The 18203-nt window shown below is 28.0% G+C and overlaps 1 protein-coding gene across 1 annotated transcript; it reads left to right on the top strand.

Annotated features, from left to right (window-relative positions):
- Nucleotides 1-613: 613 nt before the first annotated feature.
- On the top strand, nt 614-10081 carry LOC132930321 (peroxidase-like). Its single transcript, XM_060996132.1, is given in 14 exon segments — nt 614-771; nt 1341-1415; nt 2559-2763; nt 3634-3819; nt 4648-4835; nt 5513-5711; nt 6269-6384; nt 6386-6467; nt 7129-7273; nt 7346-7502; nt 8210-8380; nt 8712-8910; nt 9032-9128; nt 9763-10081. Coding segments are annotated over 13 exon segments (1878 nt in total). The 5' UTR covers nt 614-771; nt 1341-1352; the 3' UTR covers nt 9833-10081.
- Nucleotides 10082-18203: the final 8122 nt, after the last annotated feature.

Here is an 18203-nt window from a genome sequence, read left to right as displayed (position 1 = left end):
AAATGACCTCGGCTTAACTCTATAAAAAAAAACCTCCATAAATTTTATACCGATTTTCATATTGTCACTTATTGTCAGTAATACTTTGGAGATAATGTTTTATAATAATATCTACTTTTTATCTTTATCGCGCGTAGATCTAAGAGAGAAAACAAATATCGTGTCGACCTATCTTAAAAAGCAATTTTGTTACACTACCTACCCTACGAATTACGTGCTTTACACTTTAAGTTTTATCGAAAATGCTGATATTTAAAAATATAAAACTTTATGTTTTGGTGGAAAAAATTAGTGTCATAAATTATTATTGTATTTTTTGCCTCTTATTAGTTATTATTATATTTCGCGATGGAGTTATATTATAAATGACTAGTTGCTCTTTGAGTTTTCTCCTAATTCTGCAGTGTCTATTAATTTATCACAGAGGTAGGTAATTGTTATTTACCTAAGAGTTGTCATAAACTACAAACACTTGTTAAATTTAATGTAAGCATGATTATGTAACATATACATTATATAAGCATGATCGACATGTGCAAAATATTTGTTAGACCATATGTTGATAATAATTGTTTGTCAATAATTATAATATTCAATTGTGAACCATCGAGGTATGATAATTGTTATTTGAGAGTACATTAAAACTAGGGAGTTCTGTCCTGCAGCAGAAGTAAAGTGCGTTATTTTTTGATTGAACTTTTTGTACATTAATCCAGATAATTTTTTGTTATTTTTGTATATTTAATATAAATTAAAATCTGTGGGTTTTATGTAAGTATTAGTATATATATATTTTTTTTTATCTTAAAACCATGTTGAATTGTAAACAGTTTATTTAATATTGAATTTTTTTTTACAAAAAATAATTTATGTTTAAAATACATATTTATGGAATATATCAATAAACGCAAAAATAGATAAAAAAAAATATATATTCACACCAATATTGAAGTTTTTCCTAGTAACATTTTATAAAAATTATATTATAAGAAGTCTACATATTATTTATTCATATTTTAGGTACAAAGTATAATATTATATAATATATACAGTATATACAGAGGTACTTAAGGGTTTTTTATGTGTGAGTATGCGAGGGGTCGATTAGTCTTTTTATTACTCTAACGTCTTAATTTTGTGGTTTAGCTACCAAGTAATTATAAATTAAGGAAATTAAATCATTAATTTGTCATACTCAAATCATAAGGACGTAAAAATTCAATATTTTTTAGATATTTCACGAATTATGCTTACTGTGAATAGATTGTGCAAAATTGTTGTCGAATAAATAATGTTTAATAGATAATTTTTTTCTACTTCTCTAAGTCTTAAATTTGTAGGTATGTACAAGGATGTTAAACTTGTTTGTGTGGTTGTGTGTCCTATCAGTGTTGGGAACTTCATCAAGTTTTTTAGTAAGTAACAATTAATAATTAATTTATAAATAGATTTAAATATATATTATAATTGAAAAAAGTAACATAATGCATCTATTCTCGATAGACAATATTAAGATAATAATATTTGAAAACTAATAATTATAATAAATATTAAACTCATTTAACCTTTCAGTTATAAGTTTCTATAAGTGAAATTTAGTAAAATGATAGCTAATATTCGATACCACTTGATCGATTTCAATAAAGTGTACCAATAGATTTGTCGGGTTTTGGGAAGTCTTGTAAACCTTTATTTTAGATTTTTACTAAGAAATTAATACTTTATAGTTTATACTATAATATATAGGGTAGTTCACATAAACATTTCTTTTTTTTTAATATGAAAAATAATATATTTTTTTTTTTTTGCTTATTTCTGGTTGCAATTGGTTATATGAAAAAAAATAAGTTAATTATTATTATCCAATTTGGTTGTCGTGAGCAAGAAAGTTCTACTTTAAAAATATATTTCTGCTTATTTATTATTCTTAAGTTTAGAATTTGTACTGATTTGCTCGAATAGTTATTACTTATTACACATTTACACTTCAACCAAATTACATCAAGCGCAGGCGAATACCCATCTAGGTTGGATTTGTCCACTAAGTGAGGTAGGTTACAGCACAAAAACTGACAAGCACGTGAACTTAAATAGTCTAACTGAATTATGTCAAGTTTTATTGTTTATGTTAGTTAATTTTTCTCTAGGTGAAGTTGGGTAATTACTTTATTCAGTATAGTCGCCCAGAACAATAATTTATAAAATTTTCATTGTTTATTTTTTCATTGCTTTTACATTACTATAAATCATTCATATAAAGTACCTATAATATGAACTCAAATAATAATAACTAGGACAAGAATTTCTATGTATTTGCATGTTTTTTTCCTAAAGTCCAAATTAATTGGTTGTTAGATGTCCATGATTTGGCTTATTCTCGATTAAATAAGACAATTTTTTGTTTTTTCGCATATTTTTGTATATTTTGGTAAATAAAATGCATATTTTTTTATATTTTACTGCTTAGAAGCCCTAGCCTTAATAATAGCATACTATTATATATTATTATAGAAGAAAATGTATTTGATGGTTTTAAATTTTTGATATTTAACCTCTAGTTTAGAAATGATGACCCCGTGATTTATCGTGAAAACGGTCCTTATTCAAATAGAATATACTATGACCAGTGTGCACCTAAAGTGACGTGCACACGAAATGCAATTTACAGGACAGTAAATGGCGAATGTAATAACTTGAGAAACCCTTTGTGGGGGTCGTCTGTAACTCCATACATCAGACTTTCTGATGCAGTTTATAATGATGGTGAGTTTTTACATTTCAAATACTAAAACGATGCGATGAGATTTAAACTTATATTAAAAATATAGAGATGACTCCAATTATTCTTATGTGGATGTATTTATATTGGCACAGAGCGATTCACGAGACACGTTGAATGTTTTTCTTCTCCCATAACGGATTTATTCAAAATCTGATCTTTCGAATTTTTAAAAACTTTTATTTTTAATAAAAATGTTTTAATAATTGAAAAACTACTCATTCGAATTTTTAATTAGATATATCAACATTAAAAAAAAGTATCCATAAACTTACAGTAAAAAAAGAAAATTTTCATTTGAAAATAGAAGTTTGTATCTCTTCAGACGACTTTTAAGTATGAGTAGATAGTATAAAAAAATCTTAATAATTTGAAAATATGATATATTTAAAAATTCCAAAAATCAAATTTTAAATAAATTCATTATTAAACGAATAAATAGGGGGGGGGGTGTGTGTGTAATAATATATCATATTTTCCTTCAGATTCGTACAAACCAAGAAAAATAAGTAAATTTCGTCGTTCATTCGGATCGATTTCATTTTCGCTCAATAATTTTGTCGAATATTGATGTCTTTCTAATAAACGATATGACTACTAGTAATGGACACTCAGCCTTATTAATCTTGCGCCAGGTTCTCAATTTCGCACATCATACATTATCTAGTATATTTATTATAATAAAAAAAACGTTTTGAACAACACTTAGTATGGCTATAAAAAAAAGTAGCAATATAAACTAAAAGCACCATAACAATTCATCGATATCATGAATGCGGTTTAAATTTGCTTCAATATTTTATATCGTATAATATGTGTTGTTATTATTATCTTATAAATATTATGATCATTAGATGTTTATGAAGTTCGTAGACAAGTGAATGGTTCTCCGTTGCCTAGACCTCGCCAATTACAGATAGCATTATTTTTGCGAAGAGCCTTATACGATACACCAGACAAATTACACAACAATTATCATCTAAGTCAATTTGGTCAATGGGCCAATCATGATATCAGTCTTATGGAACCCGATACAACAGGTAAAAATAGTTTCTTTTTTCAGTTAGTATCATCGTGGTCGTTGATTATACGTCATTGAGCAACTTCGTCAATAAAATTCCAAAATACGACGTATTTTAAATACTTTTTCTATAAGCGTATTTAAATTTTAAAATGTATTTATATATAACATATTATATTACTACAAGTTTGACATGCTTCCCATTTTCCCAATATTAGCTATTTGTAAATATTTTAAGCCACTCTGTTATATTACATACTATTACAAGTAGGTAAATTACGTATATTCACACAATAGGATTAGGATCAAACATAATATTTTAAGCATTTAATTTTCCCTCTCATGGTTATGCCTTTAAAATGTTTGACCTAAACTCTTTAACCGACCGTTGATAGATGTTGGGCTAGACTTTAAAAAGTGGTTTGTTATCTTACGCTATAGATTTTACTATTCTCTTATCACATATTAACTTTAAATTTACTCAATATTCTACCCGCACACTTTTGTCATTTCATAATCTTCAATTAAAAAGTAATTTCACTTATTTAACTATATTTAATTAGGTATGTACTCTATCTTTTTATGCTTTATTTATCATTTTTATTATTTGTATTACTATCTATTGTTAATTATATATCCTATGTATCGTATTGTATTCAAAAGGCATCCATCCGTTAATTGCAAAATAAATAATTAAATAAATAAATATTTGTGCAAAAATTTACAGTTTCAAATCAGCAATATTACACGTATATTATATCGCCTAGATTTATTTAATTATTTAATATGTATGTTTAAAAAACAGTTTATGATTTACGATTAAAGTTATTGTTGATTATCTGAATAGGGCCAGAAAGATGTTGTTCCATTCCGATTTATGAGATCAACAGTAATAGCCCGTACCAATGTCAATTAGCTATTGAGATACCCACAAATGACCCAGTGCTTGGTTCTACTGGACAAACGTGTATGGAATTTAAACGTGCAATGACGGCTGCCAATAATTTCAACTGTCCCGTAACTCCTCAAACCCCAGTGAGTGTTAATTTTTAATGCATTGTTTATTTTATTGACATTTATATCAAACATTAATTCAGGACATAGGTTAACGTAAATATCGTCTATATCGTAAATATACAACATAAAACTTGTAAGTTAAAACTTATAATATTTCGGTTCGTGAGAGCTTATTAAGTATTAACCAGATAGCTTCTTAAAATGTTTAATAACACCTAGTGGATTTATAGTTAAAATAAGTAGTGCGTAGAATTTAGACATAAAAAAAAATGATATTGTCACGATTTATGATTGAATATAAATATTTTAAATTAAATAGAGTTTATTATATTATAATACTTAGTGTGTCTGGCCTCTTAATGAGTTTGAAATCTATCTTGGATTGGTACCAACGGTTTGTTGGTAGTATTAGTTCGAGGTAGAATCCATTTTTGAGGTGTATTTAAGTACAGTCGGATAGTTATTAAATGGCTTTTAACAATATTTTAGAGACCCTGTCGTTAAATCGTTCGAAACTGGCCTCTGTACAATTTTTAGTTCCATCGTATATTTTTTTACGTATACTTAGTTGTTCGCTGAAAAATATTTAATATTCCGACAGAATAAAATATTTACAAATACAGTTATATACCTATATAATGCCTACCTACAATTTGTCTACAACAGTATAGGTGTATTTGGTAATTCTTTCATAGATGAATCAGGCGACATCATTCTTTGACGCGTCACAATTGTATGGACACAAACAAGATACGGCGGATTCAATTAGATCGTTTGACGGCGGAAGATTGAAAACAGATATCATAAATGGACGCGAATTTTGTCCTCAAAAGAAAAGATACGGATCATTATTATGCGATGAGCGGGAAAACGTGCGCGTTTGTTTTGAAGCCGGTAACGTATTACAATTATTTACGTAGTAATATTACTGTAGTTTTTATTTCATTCAAATATTGTTCAATATCTTATAAAGTTTATTATTTTTATTATCTGCATTCGATCTTGTCGGTAGAACTTAGTAATGGCGAATCTTTTTAAATATGTTTTTCACGTAACCAATTGATCTATCATCGCTTCAAATTTAATTTTTAATGTATGTCGTATTTAAAAATGTACTTCTCATCAGTACAATCTGTATTCTATTACTACCTAAATTACATATTTGAAAAGGTATTATTACATTTGAAAAATGAAAATACATTTTTCGCAAAGTTCTGCTTATATCGCTAAAATGGTGTTATAAGTCGGTGTTTTAACAATGTTATTATTTAGTAAGCTAACAATTTTTTTTACGTTTTTTCCCGTTTAGTCGTTTCAAAAATGACTTTTTATTTCTCAATGAAAAAAGTATAGTGTAAATCATTAAATCCATTGATTAGACAACATGAATAATTTAATAAAATATATATTATTTTGCGTGTTTATAATACATTATTTACATTTATTTATAGGAGACCCAAGATTAAATCAACATTTTGGACTCACAGCGTATACGACAATGTTTACCAGGTTTCATAATGTTGTGGCTGATAAGTTACGACAAATAAATCCCCAATGGTCCGACGAAAAAATTATATCAAGAAGCCAGAAAATTTGTTGGCGCATTAAATCAAATAATTGTTTACCGGGATTATTTACCTATTTTACTTGGTATTTACAACACTTAAATATTTAAAATATTATTATATATTAGAAATTATGTAGAGTTAATTCGACATAAAAAAAATTACGATACTTTGATTACAAATCTAAAGGAATTGAACTTTTATTAACTTCACTAACCTCGACTACACCTCAACCCAGTGTTGTATATTATAAATTTATTAAGGGGAAAAAATCATCAATAACAGATAACGATTTTGTTTTATGCTCAGCAAATTGTTTGGTGGTTACAGATAATACAACTGTAATATTCCCTATCTGAGATTTTGTATATTTAAAATTATTTATTTGTCAGAAATATGTCTCGAATGTTTTCTTTAACTTGTATTATAGTAGTTTTCATTAACTAATTAAAAAAAAAAATAAAAATAAAATTTATTGATTAGGAGTAATACAAGTATATAACTAATATATATTGTGTAATTATTTTTACTTATTGCTGTTTAATATTGTGACAGACAAATCTTCAGAAAGACGAAATGCATTGTCGACGAGTACCCGTCATTGTCATTTCTGTTCAATTAATTTGTATTTTGTATTCCTCAAACTTCTCACATTAATTGTATGTTGTCTGTATTTGGGTTGTTGTCCGTATTGACGTATTGTATTATAAATAAAATGTAAATTAATGTTTCTTATATATTCACAGGAAAATCATTCACAAAACGCACTGGTTTATGTCTTAAAAAGAATAAAAGGACAGAATACAACCCTTCGCTCATGCCACAACTGGCCACGGAATTTGCAGGTGGTGCTTTCCGAGTGCCGCACAATACAGTGCCATCGTTATACAAGTAGAACTTTTGTTTTCACTGTGAAATATTATTATTGTATACTGTTTTCATTACATTTTTTTTTACTAATAGTTACATGGACAATAATTATGAAATAGTGGATTCGGTAAAGCTTAACGAATGGATGTCAAAACCTGATCCCTTAGTAGAAGGCTCAAATTTTGAGGAGATAGTCAGAGGCATGACGATCACAACAGGCCGTATGTTCACACCTTCGTTTAATTATTTGGTAAGTATTATTTATGAATATTTAATTTTAACGTACTTATTACGTATAGACATTTAGTATCAACTAATTTATAATAAGATGTAAATAATTAATATAAACCAATATTATGATGTTTGGTTATTGAAAATACATTAATAGTACAGTGAAACATTTGAATAACAGAAATTCTTGGTCATTGAAATTGCATTCGCTATTTGGAGATGTCCGCTAATCAGAATAAGTAAATTGTTAAAATGTATAAAGGGTAAATGTGTTAAAGGAAAACATATGCACTAGTTTGAATTCAATTATAATATTATTCTTTAATGTTTTAAGAGGACGCTACACTCGTAAATATTGAGATACTATGTTTCAATAATAAAATAATTTTAATATTATAATTAAGCATATTCAAATCAATATTAAAAAAGAAATGAATACATATTATATAAATACAATTCAATTTGATGTACAAAATATCAGTTTTTAAACGAGTTCGTTATGGTTATATTAGTATAAACGCGTTTTTTCTGTCGTATTATTGTTATTATTTTAAAATTAAGATTAAAATAGATATACTTGGATCCGGTTGGAGGTTTTTCTATTGAAAAGTATTGAATATATTCCTATTCCCAAATAAAATAAAATGGAAGGTGTACGCTTAGGGAGGTTTCACTGTATATTGTATCAATTAACACACATTGTTTAATCATAAATATTTGTTATAGATTTCAAATTTTATGTTCCGAACTCACGTCACTGGTAGCCAAGATTTACTGTCAGTGGATATTCAAAGAGGGCGTGATGTCGGCGTACCGCCGTACATTACGATAAGAAGATTGTGCGGTTTCAAAGAAGTTACTTCATTTAAAGATTTATCAACAATTTTTTCATATGACGTAAGTCGATTGTTTTTATATCTCAAAAATGATGTTGTTATCAATAACAATTTAATAATTTTAATATTTAGCAGATTTAAAACTATGAAAATTAAAAATGTTATTATTGTCTTATAATGTCTAATAATATTATTCACTGACGTTATTAAGTCACCAACAGGCCACAACTATAGATTGAAACCCTGTGCAGATGTTTTGTTTCAAAAGTTTATTTCTTCATTATACTTAAATTATTTTAAAATATGTTTACGTGTTATCAAACACTTGACCTCAACTTATTAACTACATAAATTTGTATGGATTGTAACAATAATATCAAACATGGCCACAGGACGTCAACACACTGAAAGAACTGTACGAAACTATTTATGACATTGATCTGATCGTGGGAGCTTTACTCGAACCGCCGGTCGACGGTGGAACAGTTGGTCCAACTGCACAGTGCATCTTAGCCGATGTATTTTATCGTATTAGATATGGCGATCGTTTCTTTTTTGACGTGAAAGATCAACCGGGAAGTTATTCGTTAGGTATGTATAAACTATAAAGATACAGTTGTTGGTATTTTTTTAAATTTTTTTTTAGATTTATAATTTAATTCATGAATATCTATAGTATTGCTATATTCTATATATTTGTTTATGATATCAGCACAATTGAGAACTTTGAGAAACCTCGACTTGGGTCATGTATTGTGTGCTACAACTGAATTGGAAGAAGTGCCAATTAATATTTTCAAGACAACTAGGTAAATATTATATTTTTTAGTTATACATACATACTATGTATTTAATAGATAACTATCTATATATATATAGTAAAGAATTATGTATTCAATACTTTTTTTAGGCATTTTAATTATTTGTATGGTTATTTGTTACTTGTTTACTTTTATATATTCACGGCCTTTTTCATAAATTTTCTAACTAGGTATTTAACGGTATGTAACAAGAACGTAAGCAAGAATTTTTACTTTTTGGGGTTGCAGAGGGTCTAGAAATCATTTTTCGTTTTCTTCAATAAAAATTTGAGTTTTTATAGTTATAAAAAATAGTTGAATACAATATTCGTATGTTATAAAAATTAAAAATTGTAATATATATCGAATAGTTTAAGAGTATTTTCGATACTTTTTCCAATAAAAAAAAAAAAAAAAACTCGGATGTTATATGTTATCAACTATATATTTATATTTATGAAAATTATTAATTTATATTGTGGTATTCTATAGGTGTCTTAAAAATTGTTTAATATAATTATAATATATTCCCACTAAAAAAGAAAAAATCGTATATTTCATTTTATCACTACTTAATTAATTTATATTTATAATATATATTAAGTCACTTGTTATTTATTTTGTTAATTATTGTCTGTTTCAGATATTCACCTAGAATAAAGAAATGCAGACGACATTTATTGGATTTGGATCTTAGTGCTTGGAGAGAATAGTTTGTTACTTTGTTAGGTATATTATTTTAATAATATTATATGCAAAACGATACTTGTGTAGTCATGCACTATAATTTATAATATAATTCATTCAAATTATAAATACTAACATGTGTCATATACTCGTATTCAAAGATTTAGGTAATTGAGTCAAGTTACTATCTATGTCATGTATATGCATTATAATCATTAATGTATTTTGCTGTGAAATTATAATTTTATTATAATTTAATAAAGCATATTCAGTTATACTGACTTATATTTATTTACTATGATTTAATATATTATGATTGAAATATAATTTTGGAGTGTTTGAAATGGTATCTTGGCTACTCAAAAATATTTAACCTTCCGTACATAATAATGTTCAACGTTTTAAATATAAATAAAATAAAAATTATTTGAATTCTGAGTCATTCGACAAATTAATTAATTGGTTTTACAATGATATAAAATTATGTTATTTTTATTTTTTTTTAGGCTATTGTGTTTTTCATAAGCTTTGGTAACAGTAAGAGTGCTTAAATAATAAATACTTCGAGGGATTTTTTTTTATTAAAAATATTGGACTTTAAGATCTGATATTATTACTTATTACTTATTAGCCTTATGTAAGTACATTATATATGTATATATATATATTCAGGGCCCCCACACACAATCTCGGGCCCCTGTACTAAATGTTTTTCCGGGAACTTTATAGAACTTCTAAAAATACAATTTACCATCTTAATACATAACAATTTTTGGAATAATATTTGTTTTTTAATTAAACCAATTAGAATTCAATATTCATTGTTAAGATAGGATGAAATCTGTCGGGTCAGCTAGTAAATTATAAAAAATCAAGATTCATAAGTATTTCAACATTAATTATGCCTTTTTAATTTTTTTTAATTTTAAATATTTGTATTTGTGTATAAAAGATCTTTAAAATAAGTAAGTGTATCTATGCTACACTAGTAAGATAACAATAACGGAGAAAAAATAAAAAGTTTAGTTAATAAAAAATAGATAATAATATTAATATATAATAAAATCAGTGAATTGAATTTAAGGTATCCAAAGAAAATGCTTTGAATGTGGATGTGCATAATAGTAAATCACAAGTGTTAAATTGAGAGAACGTGAGAGAGTGGACATTCAGATAAGACGTCCAGAGGCGTGGTGCTCATTATCATATCGAAACATTATAAAAATAGCTTATACAATATATTTGACAAGAGTGAAATTTCGGTGCAAACAGAAGATTTCAAAATATGTTGACTAATTGAACGGTATTTATAGTCATATATTTATTTTGTTACAATATCTACAAATAAGTATGTTTTTGGCCTACTTGATTTTTAGTAGGCGATTACAAGTGTTATATTTTCTAAACGCAAATCATAATTATTAAAATGTTAGTACCATAGTAATATATTTACACTTTAAACAACGAATAATGATGATTAATTAGTAAACATTAAAAGTTACCGAGGGCAATTAAATCAATTACAATTACAATAACAATTATTTAACAATATGTCAGAATTTTTATTTGAATATACTGGTATTTTGGATCCCATTATTAAAAAGTGCTATACATTTTTATGATTGTGTCATTCTATTCGACTAATAATATTTTATAGTTTATAAAATATAACACTTTATGTAACAGTTGGTTGTGTACCAGAATAGGCCTATTTTATAAACGAATTGTATTTCATTTATTTTGTAAGAATAGAGTAGTATGCTTGTTGTGGAAATCTACACAAAATATTTTAAAAGGGATTTTAGGCAAAAAGATAAACGTGGATAGATCAGTAAATATCATTAAAAGTCGATCATTGGTTATTTCAGCAATAGTTGAAATTGGATAATATCTATAAATATTATAATACGACTATAGAAATTGTTATATTTTAAAAAGGTTTAACAACCGACGATTACATAATTTTGTTGATTACATTACCTACACGTTTTTTTTCTGTATCGAAATAATTAATCACGTTTTTACTATTAACATTGTTCACCGTTTTTAGCGTTTTAAGTACTCAATCTTACTTGGCCTAATAACGTCGCAATATCATACGAACCCACATATATACGCATTTAGCCATTGGTTGGTTCAGAACAAGTTATTTATTAATATTAATTTTTAATGAAACCCCAATGGCGTTAAAAAATAAAATAAAATATACAAAAACAGCAAAATATGTTACCGTCTGCACTGTTATCTATTGATTATACTTCTAATGTAAAGAGCTAGAAGTTTTATGCATTAGCGTGATTTTTTGCAACTTTTGATTACTGTTTTTATTTGTATGTCCTCGATTTATATCACGTTGGAGTAAATGGTAGTTATTTTATTTTGCATATTTTTACATATTTTAAATAAGATGCATATTATTACACATTGCAACTATTAACATGTATAATGCATGTTTTGTGGTATATTTTAGTAGTGGTGATTGATAAAAACTGTTGGAATATCGACAGCATTATAAGTTGTGTTATACAAATTATTTTTGATAGTTGATAGTGTTGAAATTTCAAGAACTATTTCCAGAACTACCATAGCCCTTACCGTCTATAGTCTATACCTACTTATACGACTGAGGACTTGGTAATTCTATCATGTTACTGTTTTTATCCAAAGACAAAAGTACTGCAAAGGAGATAAAAAATGCAATATCTTTATTTGAAAATAAGAATATGAAAAATGATTTAGCTTAATATATAAAAATTAATTTTTGCTTAATCACTAATTCTATTCTAAAACGATAAAAAAAATTCATCACTTTTAATTGACGAACATTTAGGCATAGCGAAGAAAACAGAACTTGGTCGAAACAAAGGAGTGACTGTTTTAAAAAAAAAGTAAACGAAAAATTACAAAACGTACGATAAAAAATCGAAGACTAAAATCTATATTTATGATACGCGTAACTTTAAATGGGTTTCTGAGGTTTCTGGGTATCAGAGACAGTGTTGTATGTTCTGCACTGAACTTGCATTCGTCCCAGTAGTAGGTACTACTGAATTTTGTATTTTTATCTATAACCGACGAAATAAGTGGCATACATACTCGTATATTGTATATATCATATTATATAGACCTAATTATTATGGTTTTCGGCCAATCATTTCACCGATGCAAATAATATTATTGTTACGGGTCAGCGAATGTCGAACGCTATTATTACACAGTGGTATACCCCATACCACTCAATATATTAATAATATAATACCACGCGCAGTATGTCATGAAGTCTAAATGGAAAAAACAGGACTTGTTGCCCGAAGAGTTGAATATTTTTAAAAACTCACGTGTACAACAGCCCGCGCGTGGGATATTAGACTTAAGAATATTATAATAATGCGCAGAGCCCGCGCGTTCTAACGCAATCCAGTTTTTCTGCTGTATCGCACATATTATAATATCTTATAATGATCTCTAACCGTGTTCCAGATATAAAATGTTACCAATATTGTTTCGTGTAACATCGCAAACAGTCGTAATTATTGAAGGCACTCGTTCTGAAAAAAAAAAATAATAATAAATCCGATCATCCGAAGCGATAAAAAAAAAAAAAAATCACCAACACCGAATCGTTTCGTTTATGCGGTGCAGTTCGATATACGAAGCGCTGTGCTGCTGCTGCGTGCGTATCAGGTCTTGACTCTTGAGCGTTGCATGCTGCCGTGATGTCTTATAGAATAATATCGTGATAACCAACAGTTTTTGCCTCTAAAAAACATTCTATTAAGTATATCCGGTAGGTACCGACACCGTCTCAGTTATACGGTTAGCTTTAATAAATTGAAGTCGAAACTTGAAGTTGAATCGACAACTAAATCAGTTTATCAGTAGATTCAAAGAGCGCCTTTTGAGATTATCTTTGTTTCGAAATGCGTTTAGTCATTAACACTTTAAAAATGTTGCAAACATTTTAATAACTACATTATTGTAAACAAATATTATAATAACCTAAATAATTGTATTTTAATAAAAACGGGTTTCACGTCGAAAAAAAACAATCGCGACTTCCCTAAATAATTTTACAGTTGTGACTTACATAATATGTGTGTACTGATTCATAAATATTTTTAATGGGCAACACTATAATATTATTGGATCGTAATAACAATACTGCCTATCTTAACGATAATACGCGTGTAAACGTGAACGACGAAAAACAATAATACCGCCGGCTGCGCCATAATAATATAATATTATTATAAATTATAATGTAACACTAGTGCATTACGCCTACACATAGGCAATGTCCAAATAACAATATGTATAATGCACGTGCTGTTCCTATTTCATTGTGCGTATTATAACGAAACGGCGTGAAAGGAGTGAGTATTTTTCTGTATATAATATGTGCGTGTAGGCTATATATGCGTATTCTAGCCGGGTAACCGTAATAACCGCATCACGTATACCAGTGTACCCGGTACCCACGAGCCACGACTAGGAATAATAATAATTTAATCGTAATAAGGTGCAAAAGTCAAATAATTATTATCGATATATTTGTTTTAAAAATAAAATATGTATAACCACCAACTACGGTACCAACCAAACGTCGGCCTGGCACTGTTTTCAGTTATATTTATACGCATCTACAGATGTTTTGTGCCCATGATATTATGATTGAGCGCAATAGCTTATTACGAGTTGAAATTGATTTAAACAATTATCGAATCGCATATAGATTTTATTATCTCAGAAACCACATAGATTTTAGATATTTTTTGCGTTAAAAAATACGGACATAATAAATATAATATTATATTTAATGATATACTTACGGTCACTGCAGGACGCAGATCACCTTATTCATCTTTGCAAATTTGACATTTTCAACTTTTAGGTATTACAAAAAGTTTGTCATACTGCACACAAAGTCAGTTCTCGAAATTACGATTACCAGTGTGGCTAAAATCACCACTTCGATCGCCGCACAGCGCTGAGACATCCAACTGCACCAGTCGCCGTATTCGATAACATATTTCATATATTATATTTTAATGTTTAATTTTTTGCAAATATTCTCCCAAAATCAATCTTACACGGCGTATCCTTGTATTGTTCGGTTTTTTTTGTTGTTACATATACAACTCAAATTTCAAAATGTAATCGTGTCGGATCAAGGGAATACACCTATGCACAATAAATAATTCAAAATATGGCAATTTTCCAAGTGTATGTGCGCGTCCGTGCATGGTTGTCATTTGAATATGTGCGCAACAAGTGATCATGATCCTCGGAACTGTGTTATAGAAAATATTATGGTTTGTAATATTTTTTCGCTAAAAAGCGAGTATACGTTTTGCCAATCGTTTACCGATAAAACCAGTAACGTGATTATAAGACATCTGAAAACATATACAAATCCACTTATATAAATCTAGTTAAATTAGCTGTAAAGTTTGCTTAAAATCGATTATTTCTATTCGTTTATTTTTTTTTTTTTTTAGTTGCATATAATCACTGCTTTAAATTGTATAACCCCCTCGGCACACTCTACATCAACTCTGTGATCTGTGACTTTCCACGTCTCATTTTAAATTGCTTTACGTGATTTCGTCCTTTTTTAAATCCTTCAACCCTTCGTGCGATATTCAAAATATATATATTCTTGTTTCGATAAAATAACGTCATATGTATTTCCTTTCCTATTTTTTTTTTTTTTTTATCATATATGCAGGCTACATTCCTTCATTTTAATGTTGTTCAATATTATGTTCAAAAGAAAAATGCATAATTAATGTTTATGTCTTAAAAACAAATTAATTGGAGAATTATTAAGAACTATCATTTGAAAACGATGATGAGAAATATCAAATTTACTACATAATGAATTAAAATATGTGTGTGAATGTTTAACTACATTACTATAGTGTCATGGATACGATAAGTCGATAAGCAAAAGATATAGGTAGGTGTATTTTTTTGAAAAAAAAAAAAAAGAAAAAAAGACACTATCTTTTATTTTAACGCTTTCGTGATATTATTATCCAAATATTATACTGTCGAAAATCTAAAGTATCCATCTAACGTGCACATAATAACAATAATTATTTATTATGCGCGTTCGGCGGTGCTGTCGTCTGCGTGGGCGTTCAATCCACCCGGAGCAAGCAGAAACCGATGGCCGGGCGCATCGTGTGTCGTCGCCATCGTCATAGGTATCGTAATTCATATAAGCCGATGGTTTTTACCGCGGTTCAGGGTCGGAGAGACCGCGTTTCTTATACCAAGGACGGCCGAGTTCCGTCACGATTTCCACGTACGGTCTGGAGAGCGGTGCTGCTGCTGCATCACGAACGCGCACACATAATATTATATATACATATATATATATATATATATAGATATATACAGGGTGATCCATTGCACCAGTGTGATACACGATTACACAAGTTGACCGAGTAGAATGTTGTGTTTTTCAAAAAGAATTTGTTTTTAGTTTGAACTATACTGCATTGTCTGCATATACGTATATTTACTACATTTTATCGTTTTGTTATTTTCAACTTTTTCAATGATAATCTGAGTTTTTGATTTCATAAATATGAATATTTGATAAATTGTGTTTGTTTTCTATCGATAAGTGGGGTATAGAGTGGTTATATGCGACAGAAACCTCGCTAATAAAAACTAAAAAATAGTATATTTCTCTGCGGTGAAAATATATATCTAGTGTTATTAGAAATTAGTCAAAACATGCGGTGGAAACAAAAAACACCTTATAAACAAATCACTCTGTACAAACGATATTATAATATATGTTGTGTAAACCGACGAGACGACGCGTTCAAAATCGAAATAATATAATTTTGTGTCGTTTTCCATCGTCTCTGACGTTTTGTTTATGCATTCAATGTCGTCGTCGCCGAAGAAGCGTTTATATTATAATGTATCGACGTCATAATCATATTCTCGGATTAATCTCGACAAGGGTGAGCACTATGCCAACCCGTGCGATATTGTGTCTACAGCACAATATGTACAATATATTATGTGTTAAATGTTTTAATTTTTTTGTTTTGTTTTTTTCACACAATTGTTTATTCGTTATTTCCAATTAATTTCTGAATTCGTGAAGTTGTAATACAAAATTATAACCGAGTGACCACGGCCGACAAACTATTAAATCGAGACGGATTATTCGTACCCAATAAATGATTCATTTCATTATACTCTTTTATTAAATTTATTTAGTATTTTAGCTTGTACATAACGTTCGAGGTTCGTAAAGATAATAAAACATAAAATATATCATGTATGTAGGTAATATCATCTACAGTAAATGTAATATCGTTTAAAATCTGAAAAATGTTCAATATTTTCCAATTTAAATGTAAAGACGTGAAATTAAATATTTTGTCAATATTTTCAAATAATAATTAGTACTAGCAGATAATTATTTTAATACACAAATTTACAAATAATACTTACGTTTTTACGAAATTACTTAGTTACATAAAAAAATGGAACACTACTTTGTTTTATATAATTCTAAATAGTTGACAATAATTTGGTATTATATGGATTATTCAATTGTATTTGAATTAATTAATTGAAAATTCAATAAAGGCAATCAATCATTCATACCTACTTATAATATCAAATTTGTATTAATAAAACATGCATTTTCAACATTGTAATAAACATTTTGATCACCCTTTAAAAATACAATTTTTTTGAAAATTATTTCACAAAAAAAAAATATTATTTTTAACTAAAAATGTATCGTTTAGTTAAAATATATTACAAAATATTATATTCTTTTAAACTTGAAGTGCACAACCGATAAAAAAAAAAACAATGAAAAAGTATACGTATGTATTTAAATACTTACCAGATACATTAATTTGAATCGTTGATACGTATCTTGATCTCTTAGATACTGTCCAACCGTGAGTGTTTAATCATACAGATCAATAGCGACCCGTGTTGTTGATCTCGTGTGATGATAAATTTAATACGCACTTATTATCATAACTACGTAATAATATCATAATATAATATTATTTATCCGTTGGAGATTGAATGAAATTATGTCAGTGTAACCTATATACTTGTATGATTTATATTATTCGAATAATCTACATTAATATTGTTTTCATTCTATCGTTGATTTGAGATCGGGAGATAGATGTATCTAAGGATGATTATGATAATTACCTGGCCCATATTCTTATTGACATATCAGACATCTACTGAAAGAGAGGTGTGTGTGTGGCAGGCGTTATTGTCGATCGGAGGACCTGGACCATTGGGACGAATAAAATTATACGTTCGTTGCCCATTATACAATTTTTTAATTAATTATGTAATTTTACAATGTGTACTCGGTGAATAAATTTAGAG

The sequence above is a fragment of the Rhopalosiphum padi genome, chromosome 4 (assembly GCF_020882245.1).
Source record: "Rhopalosiphum padi isolate XX-2018 chromosome 4, ASM2088224v1, whole genome shotgun sequence".
Lineage (NCBI taxonomy): Eukaryota > Metazoa > Arthropoda > Insecta > Hemiptera > Aphididae > Rhopalosiphum > Rhopalosiphum padi.
This window is presented reverse-complemented; position numbering and strand designations above follow the sequence as displayed.